General features: G+C 38.5%; 1 protein-coding gene across 3 annotated transcripts in view; it reads left to right on the top strand.

Annotated features, from left to right (window-relative positions):
* The first annotated feature begins 1,816 nt into the window (after window positions 1–1,816).
* LOC107498110 (interleukin 18 receptor accessory protein) overlaps window positions 1,817–16,682 on the top strand; it is a 29,642-nt gene continuing 14,776 nt past the window's right edge. Inside the window, exons 1-5 of one of the 3 annotated variants that reach the window (XM_016120790.2) lie at window positions 1,817–2,171; window positions 7,861–8,030; window positions 8,462–8,783; window positions 8,879–9,062; window positions 15,779–15,929. In XM_016120790.2, the coding sequence (XP_015976276.2) occupies window positions 7,961–8,030; window positions 8,462–8,783; window positions 8,879–9,062; window positions 15,779–15,929 (727 nt within the window). In that variant the 5' untranslated portion in view covers window positions 1,817–2,171; window positions 7,861–7,960. Of the gene's footprint in view, window positions 2,172–7,860; window positions 8,031–8,461; window positions 8,784–8,858; window positions 9,063–15,778; window positions 15,930–16,682 lie in introns of those variants that run through there. The other 2 variants (XM_036224842.1, XM_036224843.1) reach the window with 2 other exon arrangements.

The raw sequence follows: 16,682 nt of genomic DNA on the forward strand, positions 1-16,682 counted from the left end.
TGAGCTCTTTGAAGGCAGAAATTATTTTATTTTTCCTTGTATCGCTTTTCCGATATAATAATAGCCACACATAAGACCATTAGAAACATGAAATCTGAGAATGGATTCATTTTTTTTCTCCCAACAATTTACTCCAAGTGAAATAGAATTCACTTGTCCAATGGGAATATATATTTCAGTTATTTATGTTGTCTAACAAATTTGAAACTTACTTGCTAAAACATAATAGTTTATTGTTTCTCATGATTCTGCAATCTAGGTTGGATTCAGCTGGATCATTTTCTTGCTCTACGTGGTTTCTGCTGGGGCTGGAACATCTAATACATTCCTCATGTACAACATGTCTGAAACTGGGATGGTTGAAGATACTGAGTCTGACCAAACAAAACACCCTTTCTCTCTTTCCCTCTCGCCCTCCCTCTCCCCCCCATATTTTTACAGCAAGGTGTTCTTGGAATATTCGGCTTCTTGTGTTGTGTCTGGCTTCCAAGAGAAAGGATGTGGAAGCTGAAGATCTTTTAGAAACTAGGTCTGGAGCTGGCACAACATAGCTTTTACTGCATTCTATTGGTTAACACAAGTCATACTCAGCCTAGGTTCAAGGACAGGAAAAATGGAATTAAAAGCAGAATGCACATGAAGGGGGCCAGAGGAAGTGATAGCAGACCTTTTTGGAGACTATCTCCACAATGCTTATTCCATCTCCTGCAGACCTTCAAATTCTACTCCAGTGATCAAATTCACTTTAGAAAACACCTCTCTAATTAGCTTTAGATTCATTTTCAAGGTTGGCTTCAGAATCTCTGAAACTTCAGAAGGATAGATCCTACAGCCCAATTCACTGCCATCGGTACAACTCAACAGTTTTTGAGTACTTGTCATAAATAATCTTTATGTTTAGCCTTTTCCTTCTAGTCATATCTCTACCCAAGCCCCCAAGTTTGCTGCCTTTATTTTTATCACTGTGATGCTCCTACATGATACTGTGAGACTGGAGCTTCTCATGCTGGAATATCCTTTCAGCTGCTCCCTATGATTCTCTTAAAACAGGCCTGAAAAAACCTCACATCTGCCTAGAATTGTAGACAGACTTATGACCAGTGGCACTGGATACACTTCGGGCTCATTTCTAGCTATAATTGTTAATTCCCTCTTTTATCCTCCTAACCTCACCTCGGCTAAACCTTTATTTTGCCTTCATCTCAAAGTAAACTCAGTCTTCATTTGTATTTTATGCTGTCCTCTAGTTATATGTAGACATAGCCCTGGCACTTTGATATTCTCAGATGAATCAGCCTTATCTTTATTAGAATATGAGACTTATGAGGGAGGGTGTTATCTAGACTTAACTAAGATGCTTTCTAGATAAAGCACTTTCTGATCAGTGTGACCTAAGTGTTATAAGGTTCTTATTAAGTGATTTAAAATGTTCTATCAAAAGAAGAGTGTTGTTCTAAATAATATTTTATGTTTTGAGGATTTCTCTTAATAAATAGTTAAAAAATGTGATTTTAGACTTTAAATCTATTTCTTTCTCTGGATCAATAAGTTCTTGCTTCATATAAGTGGTCAGAGAAATATTGTCCTCTTTTTCAGAATTAGAAAATCTTTAGCTTATATCTTCAAGATTACACATTAGTGGCGGGGGCCTGTTAGTTTTACAAGACAAAAGAAAAAAAGAAAAGAAAAGAAAAAGAAAAATACCACAGTTGAGAAATTGAGTTGAGTGCTAATAGTTTTTACAGGAAATTCCCGTAAAGGAAATAGGCTTACTCACTTTTCAACTAAACCTAACCACAAGCCTTACCTAGTTGAGGAGGTGGGTCAAACAGTTTTAGATGCTTCATCTTCAGGGCATTTCTCTCTACCGATAGAGGTAGTTAACTTGATTTCCCTCTGTTGTGACCATGGTTTTGATCATGCCAGTGGTCGCTTAGAAAATACTAAAGGTTTTCTTTTTTCTCTGGGTATAACTCATTATTTCCAAACTTGTGAGAATTAAATGGCTGTTGTATCTTCTCCAGTTATCTCTCTGGCTAGGAAGAGATATAGTAGAACTCTTTGAAAATGGATATTCTTACGTGTTCTTCTTCAGCTAGAAAAGCCAGCAGTCACTGAAATGACTTGAAGTTCCTTCCTCTTTTTTTATGTGTTAAGAACAGGAAATAAAGGTAAGACAACAGTACATTTTTTTTTCTACTAGATTTCTTAACCAGAAAATGTAAGCTGAGAAAGGAGCTTAAACAATTTTTAAAATGAATTGCTAACACAATTCCTTTTCATAAAATATTTTGTAATAATAGATGTGCTATCTAACTAATAGAATTTACATCTCTATGTATCTTGAATCTTTACAAAAAACTGGTAGTTAGAAAATAAACCTATTTATGGTGATTTGAGCATTTTGTGAGAAAGGTGAAGAGTAGAGGAACTCTAGAAGGTTGTGAAATTTGACACCGGCCTTCTCTAACATTTTCTTCTCTTTCCCCTTTTCTCACCCAAAATTTTGATCAGCAAAATTTTTAGTTTGTTATCAATCAAAGATAGTTGAAGTCGTAGCCTTGACCAACTGAGGAGACTAATTCTCAATCTCTGACAGAAGAAATATGGTTCCAAAAAAGATGTATGAAAAAATATTTTGGAGAAGAGACTCTTCAGACACCTGAAGTCACCCTGTTGGGCTCTGGTCTCTTTCTATGAGGTGATGGTATGTGGTGATGGGAAAATCAGAGTTTTCAAGACCCTCTATATCTATATGAAAATTCCTATTCTATTACATATGAAATGTAAATATTATTATTATTATTATTATTATAAATTATTATTAATAAGGGGAACCACTACCGCAGACAATGTGAGTCTTGGTTGTCTCTCAGAAAAATGTCTCTCAGAAAAATGGGAAGACAATAGTTGTCTTCTAGAGTATGATCAGAAAGTAAATGAGAGAGCAGGGGCCACTATATTCAGTGCCACCTGTCCATCAGTTTACTCCCATGAACAGAGAGTCTGAAGCCTGGTTTGGGTTCAGTTACTCGATGCTGGATAACTGACATACTCTGCCTCTTGCTGTATTCCTCAGTATTCATGGAAGCATTTTAGTGATGGAGGGATGAAAGCAATTCATAGACATTAAATGGTCTTAAAGAGGTAGATGTTGACAAAAAAACATCAGTTGTGTGTCCCACATAAAAGGAGTTTTCAGAATGGACTTGTTCTTGTGCTGTTTCGTTGCTAGCAGTGCTGGCAACAGCCACTATAGCTCATAATGCACCCATGTCTCCAAGCTCTATCTTTGTCCCTGAGGACAAGCATCCTTTTCAAGGATGCTTCCTGGGTCACAGGGATCACACTGACACTCATTTATAATAAAAATTCTGATGTTCTTCTCCTCGAAAATCTGATTTAATATAATTTGGAAAGCTCAGAAATCTACATTTGTAACAAGTGTTCCAGGTGATTCTTATAATCAAGATAATCTGAGAAACACTGTCCCAGAGACAAAGCTGTATTCTGGAAACAGCCCCAGGCAGCCTGAGGTCCTAGGCCAGTAGGCGAGTGCATCATGGAGAGAGTATCTGTCCCCTGAGTGCTGGAATGGGAATCCCTGAGGGCTTGAGACTGTGGGGTGTCACAATAACCAATTTACTATAGGCTCAGACATTAGACCACGGAATCACAGAATGTTAGAGTTGAGATGGCCTTAGCAATCATGAAATCCCATTGTCCCCAAGTCAGGGAACTTTAAAATAGATAGATAGATAGATAGATAGATAGATAGATAGATAGATAGATAGATATCCTGGCTGAATCCCCAAAAGTTCTGATGATCCCCTAGCTCTAAGATGGAGGAACTACTGATACATCCAAATAATTCATTTTGCAGATAAGAAAACTGGAGTGCAGAGAGAGGCTGTCTTAACTAGAGTCACATAGCAAGTTAATAGTTAAAACCTAGATTGATATGCATTTGTTCTGACTCCTCCTCAAGTGTTTTGCATTTGAAAACAGAAGCGATGATGACTTAGGCATAAAACTTTGTCCTGGGATTTGGAGATAAGATCCCTGCTACCAAGGAACTCTAGAGGGAGAACACGGTACATGAAATAATGATTACACTGTGGTGAGGATAAATCGTGAACGAGGAGTTACTGAGCCTTTGTTAGGCACTATTTTTAGAGAAAGCATGCAGGCTGAAAAAGAGATGCAATTTCTGCTGGCATAAGCTTAGATTCTAGTTGGGAGAGAAGTTTTTAAAACAAGATATTTTCAAACAATGTGTCCTAAGACAAAGTAAGACAAAGTCATAAAATGAGTAATATGAGAGATGATTGCTGGCTGGTGCAATGGTCAGGAGTGAGGGATAGGTTTCTTTATGCAGGAGGTCAGGGAAATTCTTTCTTGGGAGGAAATCCAAGGTAAGATACAAGAGGGCCAAATCAGGTCATACAGGGTTTTATACATGGTGCTTGAAAATTGATTCTTTATCTCATGGGCAGTGGGGCCGGTGAAGCTATTAACATGGAAGTGACAGTCTCCTCAGGCTTGCTTTTTAAGAAGGTGCCTCCATTGCCTGGAGATGGGAAGCTTGTTCATTTAGGGGCTTTGTGGGCAAAAGGAAGGAGGCGGGTAAGGGCAGACCACATCTTGAAAGGTGGTAGCTTTCTCCTGCCTCGTTCCTAAACCATAGTCCTTATAAAGGAAAGCTACTGTTTGTCACCAACGGGGATAAATAATGCAGTGACTCTAGTCCTTGTCCCTGGAACACTTTGAGGCCTTCCTTCATCTCACTAGCTTCTTTGTTGCAGCACTCCCTACTCTCAGCAGTCAGAAGCCAAGGGAGTACATCCTGCACTTCTGGCCGGACCTGGGCAGACTGGTCTGGATAGCCCTGCCCACTCTGAGTGGCTCTGCTCGCCTCCTGTGAGAGAAAAATCTCCCTTTGGTTTTGAGGGTTGCATCTCTTCCTGCCTCCTCGGAGAAATTGGTCCATGAACTCTCCTCACTTTCACTTGTATTTGACCTGCTACCCCATTAACTCATTCCCCTCTTGGTGGAATCGTGTCAAAATTCCCCCTTCCTCAACAAATGAGCAAACACCTACCCTGGCTCTTCTGCATAGTGCAGTTTGCGGAAGGCGTGTCTGGTCCCTGCTGCCTGCATTCCTTTCCCTATTCCTTCATCACAGCACAGCTCTCCATCATCTCATCCCACTGGAGGCCAAACATAATGGACATTTTTTAGTCTTTTTCGAGCCTGATTCCTCTGTAGCTTTTGACTTTGCACCTAGTCTTTCCTCCAAACTTTGTCTGTGCTTAGTGTCAGAGTGATCTCTATCTATGTCCCATTTCTTTTCTCCCTTTTTAGTTTACCCTTTCTAATATTTCCTTGGCCCTGACCCACCCTACCAGGCCAGTGTTCCTCAGGGAAGCCTGTCTGCCCTCCCTCGAAGCTTACAGACTTCTCTGGCTTGGACACTCCCCCGTGCTGCCCACTTAGGGTCCCACCCTGCTGTTCATGGACTGCTCCAATTAGATCCCCAAAGACACCTCAACATCAATGATTCTGCTAGAGAAATGTTAATTACTGATAACTAATTTATAAATATTAAAGGCCCCCGCCCACATCTGAAGATGTTGGAGACATGGGATGTGTGTGTGTGTGTGTGTGTGTGTGTGTGTGTGTGTGTGTTGGGGACTGGTTGAGAATAGAGAATTTTATAAGATGAGGAAAGCCAAGTTTTCTTTATGAGAAAAGATGGAGACACTTTGAAAGTAATGTTTTGGGGAAGTTGTGGGTGGAAGGAGAATTTCAGGAATGACAAGTGAGTGCAGGATGGAGTGAGGAGAGGAACTTGAATAGCTGGTTATATGTGGAAAGAGAGAGACTGACTGATTCTGTCAGCTGCCTAAAAAACAGACACATTGTAGGGAAAGGTTTTTAAAAGGAACTTTCAGAGTGGACATATGATATTTAGTGTAACTTATTTCCTTCCTTCCTTCCTTCCTTCCTTCCTTCCTTCCTTCCTTCCTTCCTTCCTTCCTTCCTTCCTTCCTTCCTGGAATTATTTATTTGCATGTTCATATTGACAAAGACTCTCTCCTTGACCAAATTTTAGTCAGGATCACCTGAAAATCTCTCCTTAACTTGACGATCTCCTTGACATTTACCCTAGTCCTATCTTTGGTCTTCCCAGCCCAGTCATAGCAAAGATTTCTGCTAAGCCACTTTCCCATTCTTGATATTTGATCAGCCTTAATATCTGAGTCCTCGACTTGTTTTCAGAAATAATCTTGTTAGGTCAAGTTAATAAGAATTCCCTTGTAGTAATTTTCCATCTCCTGATCTCCTCACCCTGCTTGTTGGCTGTAAATCCTCACTGTCCTGTTTCATTCTGAGTTGAGCTTGATCTCTCTTCCCTATTGCAATGTCTTAAACAAAGTCTTCCTTGCTGTTTCAGTAACTATCAACGTAATTTTTTCTTTGACATTGTTCTTCACACTGTGTCAGACCCTTGAGGACAGTGGCTGTATCATTTATTTTGTTCCCACCCCACGACTATCCCCAAAGAGCCTAAAACAGTATAAGAGTATTTTAGGAGAAAATTTCAGCTAAAGTTCAGGGGTCGAATTACCTTATTCATATAACCCCAAGAATAATACACAGGTTATTTTTATGTTAGTGATAATAGTTTAGAACTCTCAGAGGCACAGACAAAACTGTCACATAAAAAAATTACTTTTCTTTTTTGTTTTTATAAATTTTATTTAATTAAAAAATTAAAATAAAGCAAATATTATCCACTGCTATGATCTGAATACCTGTGTCTCTGCCTCCAAATTCATATGTTGAAATCCTAATTCTCATAAATGACACCTCTAGTGATGATATTAGGAGATTGGGCCTTAAAAAGGTTCTTATAAGGTATAAAAAGGGTGGAACCTTCATGAATGGAATTAGTGATCTTTAAACAGAGAGTCCAGAATGACCTCTAACATATTCTACCAAGTAGGCAGAAGGCACTGGCTATGAACCAGGTGGAGGACCTTTACCAGAATACGACCATGCAAATTCCTTGAACTTGGACTTCCCAGTTTCTAGAACTGTGAGAAATAAATTTCTGTTGTTTATAAACCATCCAATCTTTGGTATTCTTTTATGGCAGCTGGAATTAACTAGGGTACCTTGTCAATATTTTTATCTTTTATCTCTTGTAAATGGTTTGAAAATTCCAACGACCACCTTATCAATAAGGGGAACAAAAGCACGAGGAATGCAGCTTGGGCTCTGATCTTCTCTTGAGCTGGCTGCTCCCTCCTTTATATTTCAGAGGGATGGCAGCAGTGCCATCCAGCAAGAACTTTCCCTTTTTAACTTGAAGCACAGAGTGAAGCCTCTGCTATTCTCTAATGTGCAGCCAGCTAGGATTTTAGTCATATGAGCTCTATCACTAGCTTTTCCAAATGTGCAAATGTGGAGAATTTGACATTTCCATTCAACTTGTGTTATTGTGTGTGTTTTTTTTTTCAGGAAAACTTTTATTTAATTCTTTCCAAATAAGTCATCAAAATACACATACTAGGTAGAGCATTAAAAAAAAAAATCTGATAAGAAATGGAGTAAAAAGAACACATTATATGGTGCATAAGTCTGAGTGATACCATGAGCTCGAGGTATTCTCCCTCCTTCAGATGTGTAGGAAATGACACACTCAAAGAGACTGCTGCACACTACTGAAGACACCATTCAAATGTGGACATGCGAAGGCTCATTTGGGAGAACCTGCCCTTTCAAAGCTTCCTGTGTGACTTGCATTTTGATGGCAAGTTCCGATTTCTCCATTTCCCATTTCTTGATTTTCAGAAATGAAGAGGAGTCTCAGGGTGGAGCCCTAAACCACAATTTACCCCACTCTGGCAACAGAACAGATTTGCCGAAGTGATGATAGGACCTGGGGAGAACAATGCTTTGTTTAGGATGCATATTTCTTTGGCTTGTCATGGGAGAGAGAATTAAAGGACTTAATATTTCAGGTAGGGATTTTCACTTTTCCTATTAACATTGCGAGTCTTGTCGAAGTTTAAAGTGACAGATAATCTGATATGTCAACTACATGACCTATTAATACAAAATATTTCCTTCCTACTGTTAATGTGGGTGTAAGAGGAGAAATTACTGGGGTGAGCAGCTTTCTGCTGATAGTAGGTATCCATGGGGAACCCAGTTGTCACAGGTGTTCAGTGGGAGCAGCCTAAGGGCAATGGGCGTGGTTTGGCCATCTCTAACAGGAAACTGCTGTTCCTAGGAAGAAGCTGAAGTCCACTGGGAGGGATTTAGAATGTAAATTTCTTCTCTACAAAATAGGATCAGTGAAGAGGAAAGACACACACCTACTCTTTGCAAGCATAAGTTAGTTTCATCTTCTTATGTGTTCCTGTGTCACTCTGTTTATTGGTCTTTTCAGATTGCTCCACTAAAAAACTTCTTTGGACATATTCTGTGAGGAGTGAGGAAGAGTTCATCTTATTTTGTGATTTGCCAGAGCCACAGAAATCCCATTTCTACCAGAGAAATCTACTCTCACCAACCCAAGGAACTGAACACCTGCCCTGCAGTGGCAGCGAGGACCTATCTGATGTCCAGTGGTACCTACAACCCCCAAATGGAGATATGTTAAGGGAAATTCCTAAAAATCATTCTCACTTCATCCTTGATCAGAACACCCTACGTTTTTTGGCCATGGAGGTGAACAATACTGGGTCATATATTTGTACACCCAGGATTAGGTATGTCCCAAATGCATTCCTACCTGAAAACATTCCAAAATTCTGTATGATTTGGACATATATCTATGTTCACAGGACCTTGTTGACTCTTCTAGGAGGCCCTGGGACAAGGCCTGTTGTGCTAAGATGATCTTAGAAGTTAAGCCCAAGACAAACACATCCGGCATAAGCTGTGCACCACATAAGCGATATCTTCTTCTTGGTAGCACTGACTCCATTTATTGCCCCAGTCTTGGCTGCCAAAATGATGCGCAGAGTCCAGAGATGACCTGGTACCAGGTAAGAATGACTTTTCCAAAATTGATGCATGAGTACTATTGTTATAGCAATATCTCCACTGGTACTTTATAGCAATGTGAGTTTGAAAATTTGATGTTGAGAGCTTTCTAAAGGCTGACATTGTGCTACAGACAAGACCGAACTTTCTAAAGTGATCTTTCCTCTAGATAGCCACAGAGACTGATAGTCTAGTTATTAAAACCATTCTTTTGATAGTGCCAGAAAATTTTATGCAATTCAAGTGTATTACATGTGAGGTAAGACATAAACTTACAATATCTGTTAATGCAGAAAGCTGAATTAATTCACTTTTACTGGCTTTAAAAAACAATGGGCATTGCTAAGGGGAAGGGAACACCCAACAAGGAAGACTTGAAGGGTTACTGAAAGAAATAAGAGACTAGAATACTTTCCTAAGTGAACAAATCTGGAAGGACAGTTCAGACAAACACGGGGTGGCCCTGAGTGACAAGTGAGGAGGGAGTGTGAAAAAGGGGGCAGAGGCCAAGAAAAGGCCAATTTCATAACCACTTTGAGTTCAGAACCACATGTGAGTAAGCATAACAAAAACACTTCACGTTTTCATTGTATTTTATAATTATACCAGGTGCTAACAGCTATGCTGCATAAGCATCCCCTCTAACATAGCCCTCTGTCTGTTGGCCCCTACATAGCAGAATCAAGGCAAAGAATTCAATTGCTTTCTTCACTTGCAATAATTGTTTAAAGTCTAGTACTTTTTACCTTAAAAGATATGTAAAACTGTAAATTTGACTTCAAAGTATATGTTTGTTAAGGTAAAAAAATAACATTTTTAAATGTCACTAATTGAAGTTGAAAAGGTGGCCCCTGTTTAACCAGTGGCTTTTAAGAAATGCATTAATTCCATAAACTCTAAAGTGGGGTTAGTAAGAAGACTCAATGGTTCTGGTCATGATTTTCAATTCTCTCAAGAACAAAACTTTCCTTGGTCCAAAAGTATTTGTAGTTGGGGATGACAGATGTCTTGCTATGTCGAGGTAGGCTGTTCTGAGCCCAGGAAAGCAGGCTTGCCCTCAGTCATTTCAGATGAAAATGCATTTTCAACGATAGTATCCCTGAAATGTAAGCTTTCAGATAAGCACAAGCCATAGAGTAGTTGCCAATTTTCTGCATATATTGCTCTTATAAACTAAACCCTAAAGCTGTATGACATTTACAAAAGTAATCTTTATTTCATTTCTTTGGGGCTTTGACTGTAAATGTTGAGATGTATTTAATGGTGAACACACATCTTTCCTAAAGTAAGCAAATAATGGCTATTGTTAAAATTGAATCTTCTGATACAGATTCAAGGGGTCATGGTTCAGGTTTTGTTTCATGATTTGCATGTGTGTGTGTACATGCACACGTTCTCTCTCTCTCTCTCTCTCACACACACACACACACACACACACACACACACACACACACACACCATGCAGTAATCTGGAAACTTGTAGTCTTCATGGAAAGAGCACATTACCAAAAGTGATGAATTAGGCAGGAAATAGTACCCGATATTCCTTTCCTTCATGTCAACCCCAGGTACTCAGGTGGTGGGTGGTTAACACTGAAGACATCTCAGAACACAGAAGCCAAAAACATGGTGTTATTGAATTTAGATGAAACTGATTACCAGGCATGTACCTGCTGAAATAAATCCATGGAATGGAGTCTCTGGAAGTTTCCAAAATATGTTTAATAGAATCATCAAAAAATTTAGGCTTGGAGATTCTAATTGACATACTGAATGTCTGAGAAGTTGAAATTAAAGTGAATAATCTATCTTTATTCTAATAATATTTTCTCTATATTTTCCTAATTTTTAAAAATATAGTCAATAAATAGTCTTGGCATAAAGAAATTTCATCTAAAGTAAATGATAATTACATTTAATGAATGGGAATTTTATGTTCTTTAGCTAAGAAAATATTTGCCATGGGCAACATTATGACAAAGGTCAGTTGGAAAGACTTGATGATCTCCTGTCAGTAAGATTTGTGTTGTGAGTAACTTTTCCATTGGTGGTTTGAAACAGTCTCACTCATGTGCCACATTTGCTCACCACAATGCCGAAGTGACTACCAGGCTGTTTCTGAGTCCTGTGTTCCATGGAATTTTCGCACATAGACTTGTCACTTCTTCTTCTCATTTCCTTTTGGCTTAGTTCTCATGGTAACTGGCACTGGATGGCACTATGTGATCTTAGTGACATGAACAGTTGGTGACAATGACGAGATTGGCTAGCCCAAAGACTAATGTGATTCCAAGTAGGGAAGATGCAAAGATCATTTAGCTTTGTTTTTTGAAAACTGTTTCCCAGGTTGATACCTTGGCCTATTTGATTGTTCTCACTGTTAAATTTCAGAACTCTCCTGGGAAACTTTCTCTCATCTGTTCAAGCCTATAATCCACATGTCTAACCAATACTGAAAACAGAGAAATTACTGTTTTCCTTGTTCTGAACAGTGTATAAATGCAGTCTGTGCTTGTCTTAGTTTTGGGACAGTTCACTACATGATCAATTCACTCTAAGTTGTCCAGTAGGTCATTTTCACAAAAACTGCGGTCAGACCAGTAGTATTTTGTGCTAATAGAGTAGAATTTGTGACCTATGTTTATGATTGTAATTTACGCCAATTAAACTATAATATGTTGGTTTTAGCTCATCATTCTATATATGTCAAGAGATTGAAATTCTGATTTTGAAATCCAGCATATTAGCAATCACTTCTAGATTATGAGACTTGTAGATGAAATGTTTGTATGATGTGTCTTTACTCAAGCACTTAATCAAAATACTGAACAGCCTGGCATTGAAGACAGTTTTCAGTTGTTGTCCTTAGATTGATCCCTCTAATTACATATGGTCCATTAATCTACAATGTGGGGAGGCATATTGCTATTTGATTAACTAAAAAAGGCACCCAAAGGCTGAATTATTCAGCACATGAATATCCATTTTGTTTGACAAGGAGTTCATGAAAATATTTTCTGAATGACTCACTATAGTGAAAATATAGTGTGTCTACTGCATTTCTCTGAGCCTTTGGTCTAATCATTGTATCATGAAAGGAAATGAGAAGACTGACATGATTGCTGTTAGTGAATGCAAGATGGGCGATATTAACCAACTTTCCATTTTTAAAGTGTTCATAAACCATCTGTTTATTAATTCATTCAAGACTCTGACTAGGGCTTGACGTCTTGCTCATTAGTATATAATCTCTGTAATGTACCTTTTTCCCACTAAAAAAATAAATATTAGCACAACATTTATGTGTAAATGGAAAGTTGTCGGGTGTTGATGATGAGAACAAGAGACTGTGCAGCTGCACTTCTCATGGAAGTGTGCGATGGACAATGGAGACAGAAACATGCAGGGGGCATTCCATGAATGGTGAGCAGCTCAGCATTGTGGCGGCAGAGCGTTCTCAAGTGTTGTAGATATGGCAGAGCTGGGGATACAGATCAAAGTTTGGTTATGCGGTACGATTATTAGGTCCCTATTGGAGCGGCTCAACTTTACAAGTGTGATTCTGACCCAGGAACCTAGCAGTGGGAACAGAAAGAATATGGTGGATGCCAGTGATTTTTCAAGAAATAAAATAAAAGACTAAATTCTTTTTCTCAAGGGAGCGAGATGTGTGACAGAGATATCTATCATATTTTGAGTCTTTGTGGCTCAAAATATACTCACAGCATTTACCAAGTTGGAGAAAATAGCAGTTAATTCCACTAGGGGTGATAAGAGGTGACATACATAGATATGAATACAATGAGTCATTTAGACAGAAATGAAAACTTCAAGTTGATCAGGGAGGACAAGCTCAAGATGTAGATGCGAAGAGTCCTCCCACACCAGGTAGGAGAAGCTCAGGTAGGACCTTCCTAATGTTGCCCAATTCCAGGGAGCACCATTCCCACAGAATAATGCAATGTACATTATGCTCCTTGGACTGATGGCATTGCCTGGTGGGACAACAGCTTGATGAAATTAGAGAATAATATTATAATACCTGCTCTTCACAGACTACGTTTCTTTGTTCTTTTCCTCGCTTCACTCATACCTTTAAAAGTCTTTTTTAGTGTTCTCGGCCATTTTTTTTCATGCCTTAGTTCTCTGTAGGACTTGCTGACACTAGTCATATGGGTTTACACTAGATGTTTCTTCTTCCATGTTTTGCTCATTACTGGTTCACATCTGAACAAAACAAAGAATATCCTGGGCAGCCCCATTAGCATCTTTCTTTCTTACTAGAATCATTTATGATTATATTATTAGAATGAGTCTCGCCTCATTCTTGACACAAACTGCTTCTTTCTTATCTCCTTTCTTTGATATTTCCTTTTACCTCTATCTCTTAAAGTCTTAACGATACCTATTGAGCCATACTGATCTTTTTATGAAAAAAAAAAAGGTCAACTTTGTTATCACCCATCTCTCCTGTAGCTCAGCTGGATCTTAGTTAGAACTCTATAACCTTTCCCTGTTACCTTCTCATGTGACTTATGACACACCTCCACTCCAGTTTCAGTTCTTTGTATGTTATTGCTATGTTCTCTAGCATTTTATCTCTGAATTTTACCCTGTGCTTTGAACCTTCCTTGATCCTTGATTAAGGATCAAGGTTCTTGATCCCTGAGATCAGATGATAGATAATTAAACTTGTTGGTCCCACCTATTGGCTTTGTTTTACTTCCTCCCTGCAGCTTTCCTCCCTCCAGTTCTGACCACCGACTTAGGCTCGTTGGCACATACTGGAAATTCCTTCCATAGCCACAACAACCATACAAGAGTCTTGGAGTGGGGGAATCCCTGAGTCTTCGAGTGGAAGGGGAATTCCTCAGTTAGAACCTGAGATACAAAACAGAAAAAAAAAATAGATTAATTTTTGGTCTTCTCATTTCCCAGCTCTGTGATATGGAGCCAAACACAAATTCCAGATGCTCTATTTTCTCATCTATAAGATGGATGCCAGACAATCTATGCAATCTGAGTCAGAGATTCCTTCAGACAATCATAGGTGATAATTTATGAGAAAGAACTACGTAATCTATATGAATAATAAGCTGTTGTTATTTTTGTTGTTTGTCTCTTTTCTTTATACCTCTAGTACTGAGAGATATGTTTCAGGTCCTCTTAGTTGGAAATTGGAAGGCCATGTGCCACATGGAGGTTAGGGGCTATGAGGTTATTAAAACAGTGATAATTATTCATCAAATATTTATTGAACCCCTACTATGTCCTAGTCCCTAGTGACACAAAAGAGATTGTGATTGTCTTTGCTTAAATTTACAAGAGCTTCCACACTTAGCTGACATTAAATTTAAAAAAGGCCGATCATGTGACTTTTATACTTCAAAACTTTCCTTTAAGTTATACATGCATTTAATCGCTCATTGTTTACAAAGAACTTACTATTGCTGGCCTGTTTGCCAAAGACTGGAGACCAAATATCAAAGACAATTACGTGTATCAGGCCTTCCACCTTGACCTTCTTTCCCACATACATACTTTGCTTCAAATTTTCCTAAAATGGCATTTAACATTCAACTGACTGATTTCTACATATTCTTCAAAACTCTAACTAGACTGGAGAGAGCACTCCTGCTTCTTAGGAGCCAAGTGCGTCATACTCTGGCTTACTGCTCAGGGCCTGCATTCTTAGGTAGAGAGCTCCCTGAGAGAATAGACCTCTGTTTATTCATCCAAGTGTGTCCAGGACCAGCTACATGTCTTGGCACAAAGGCTGCTCCCAACAACTACAGAGAAGGAGGAACCTAAACATGTCATGATGGTAAAAGAGCTACACGCAGTGATGGAGCTCTGTGCTCCCTACTCTGGGAGCATGAGGCGAATGATAACTCATCTCCAGGAGAGCTACCTCTGGAGTTGGAGTTGAAGGTTGAACAGCAGCCCTTCCACTGGAGAAAAGTCTGAGAGACACATGCAAATGCATGGGCTGAGAAAGACCCTGGTTGTATAGGGGGAGGGAGCTGTAGCAGGAAATGAGGACAGGAAGGAATGGCAAAGTCAGACTGTCAGACTGTGAAGATATGTGGACTTTATCTTAACCACAAGACTGTCACTGATAGATTCTAAGGAAGAGAAATGTTCCTGATTGTATCTTAGTTCTCGCTTGACTTCGAGGCCACTGTGAGTTAAATAATTGCTTCTCAGTCATCAGTCATTCTTTGTCATATTTATGTACACTTGTCTATTTATTTACCTAATTTTTTAAATTTAGATTTTATTCTTTATTAGAGCTAAATTTATTTAAAGAGAAAACTTTGTATTAGCCTCATACACAAAATCTATGGCAATTTCCAGAAATAGAAATACATACATATATATAAACCAATTTAGGTATTAGCTATTTAGAATACAATGAGTTTTCTAGAATACTCCCAGGGCCCTGAGTTGGGCTTTGGGACATACTGAGTAAATCAGCTCTTGGTGGGCTGATTAGATCTGGTGCCCTCATTTTCATACATAAGGTAATTATGTTTGAAAATGCCTCTCACGTTAAGATTTTTGAACAGAATTTCTTTGAGCTTGTGATGTCTTCATCTCAGACTGACTTTCTTCTTCCCTGGTTCAAATTCATTAAGTTTTTTTAGAGGTACAATTATTATTAATAACAATTCTCTGATTATAGAAAGTTATTTAATTTCCTTGTCTCTTGGATTAGAATGGAAGAGTACTGTCTGAAAAAAAGAGAAACCCACTGTTACTGGATGAAATTTATGACTATCACCAGGGCACATACATATGTGATTATACTCAGCTGGATAATTCAAGTTCATGGACAGTCAGAGCTGTTGTTCAAGTGAGAACCATCGGTAAGTGAGATTTTGGTTTCAGGGTTTGAGATTTGAATACCAGTCACACAATTACTCTTACCTTCCTGTGGCTTAGTAATTTTTTTTTTTTATTTGCACACTGTAACCATTCAAGACTTTGACTATTGGCAAACATTAGTTTTCTCATTAACCTAAATTCTACTCTCCAAAGAAGACCTAGTCCTGGATCCTATTCCAGTTGTCACAAGTAGGGCTTTCCATGTGTTGATCTCTGATTTGTTTTTGTAATCAATTAAAGAACAATATTAAGAACTCACACACAGAAATAAGTGACACCCACATTCCTATCACCAGCTTTAATACTTTTCCCCATGCTTAAAAGCTCGTTTTTTCTTTAAAGAAACAAAACGTTGCAGATACAACTTGACACTTATCCCCTCATACCTTCCTGTACCTTCCATTCCTTGAAGTGGTTCAGTCTTACAGTTTCCATACTTTTTGTTTATGTTTTTATGCTTTGTCTACATGTGTATACATCCATTAATAAAATAGAATCTTGTTTTATGCTATAAAATGTGATTTTTGTCATAGACATGTTGTATTATTCTAAGATATTGTTTTGCCAATTTACACCCTCATCAACGATGAACAGTCTCTTATTATTCCTGAGTAATATCCCAGACTTTTTGATTGGTGTCAAGTGGGGTCTCTTTTTTTTAGAAATTTGAATTTCTTTAATACTAATGAAGTTGAATATCTTGTTGTATGTTTATTGGTGCATTGGGTTTATTC

This window comes from Rousettus aegyptiacus, unplaced genomic scaffold, assembly GCF_014176215.1.
Source record: "Rousettus aegyptiacus isolate mRouAeg1 unplaced genomic scaffold, mRouAeg1.p scaffold_m13_p_7, whole genome shotgun sequence".
Taxonomy (NCBI): domain Eukaryota; kingdom Metazoa; phylum Chordata; class Mammalia; order Chiroptera; family Pteropodidae; genus Rousettus; species Rousettus aegyptiacus.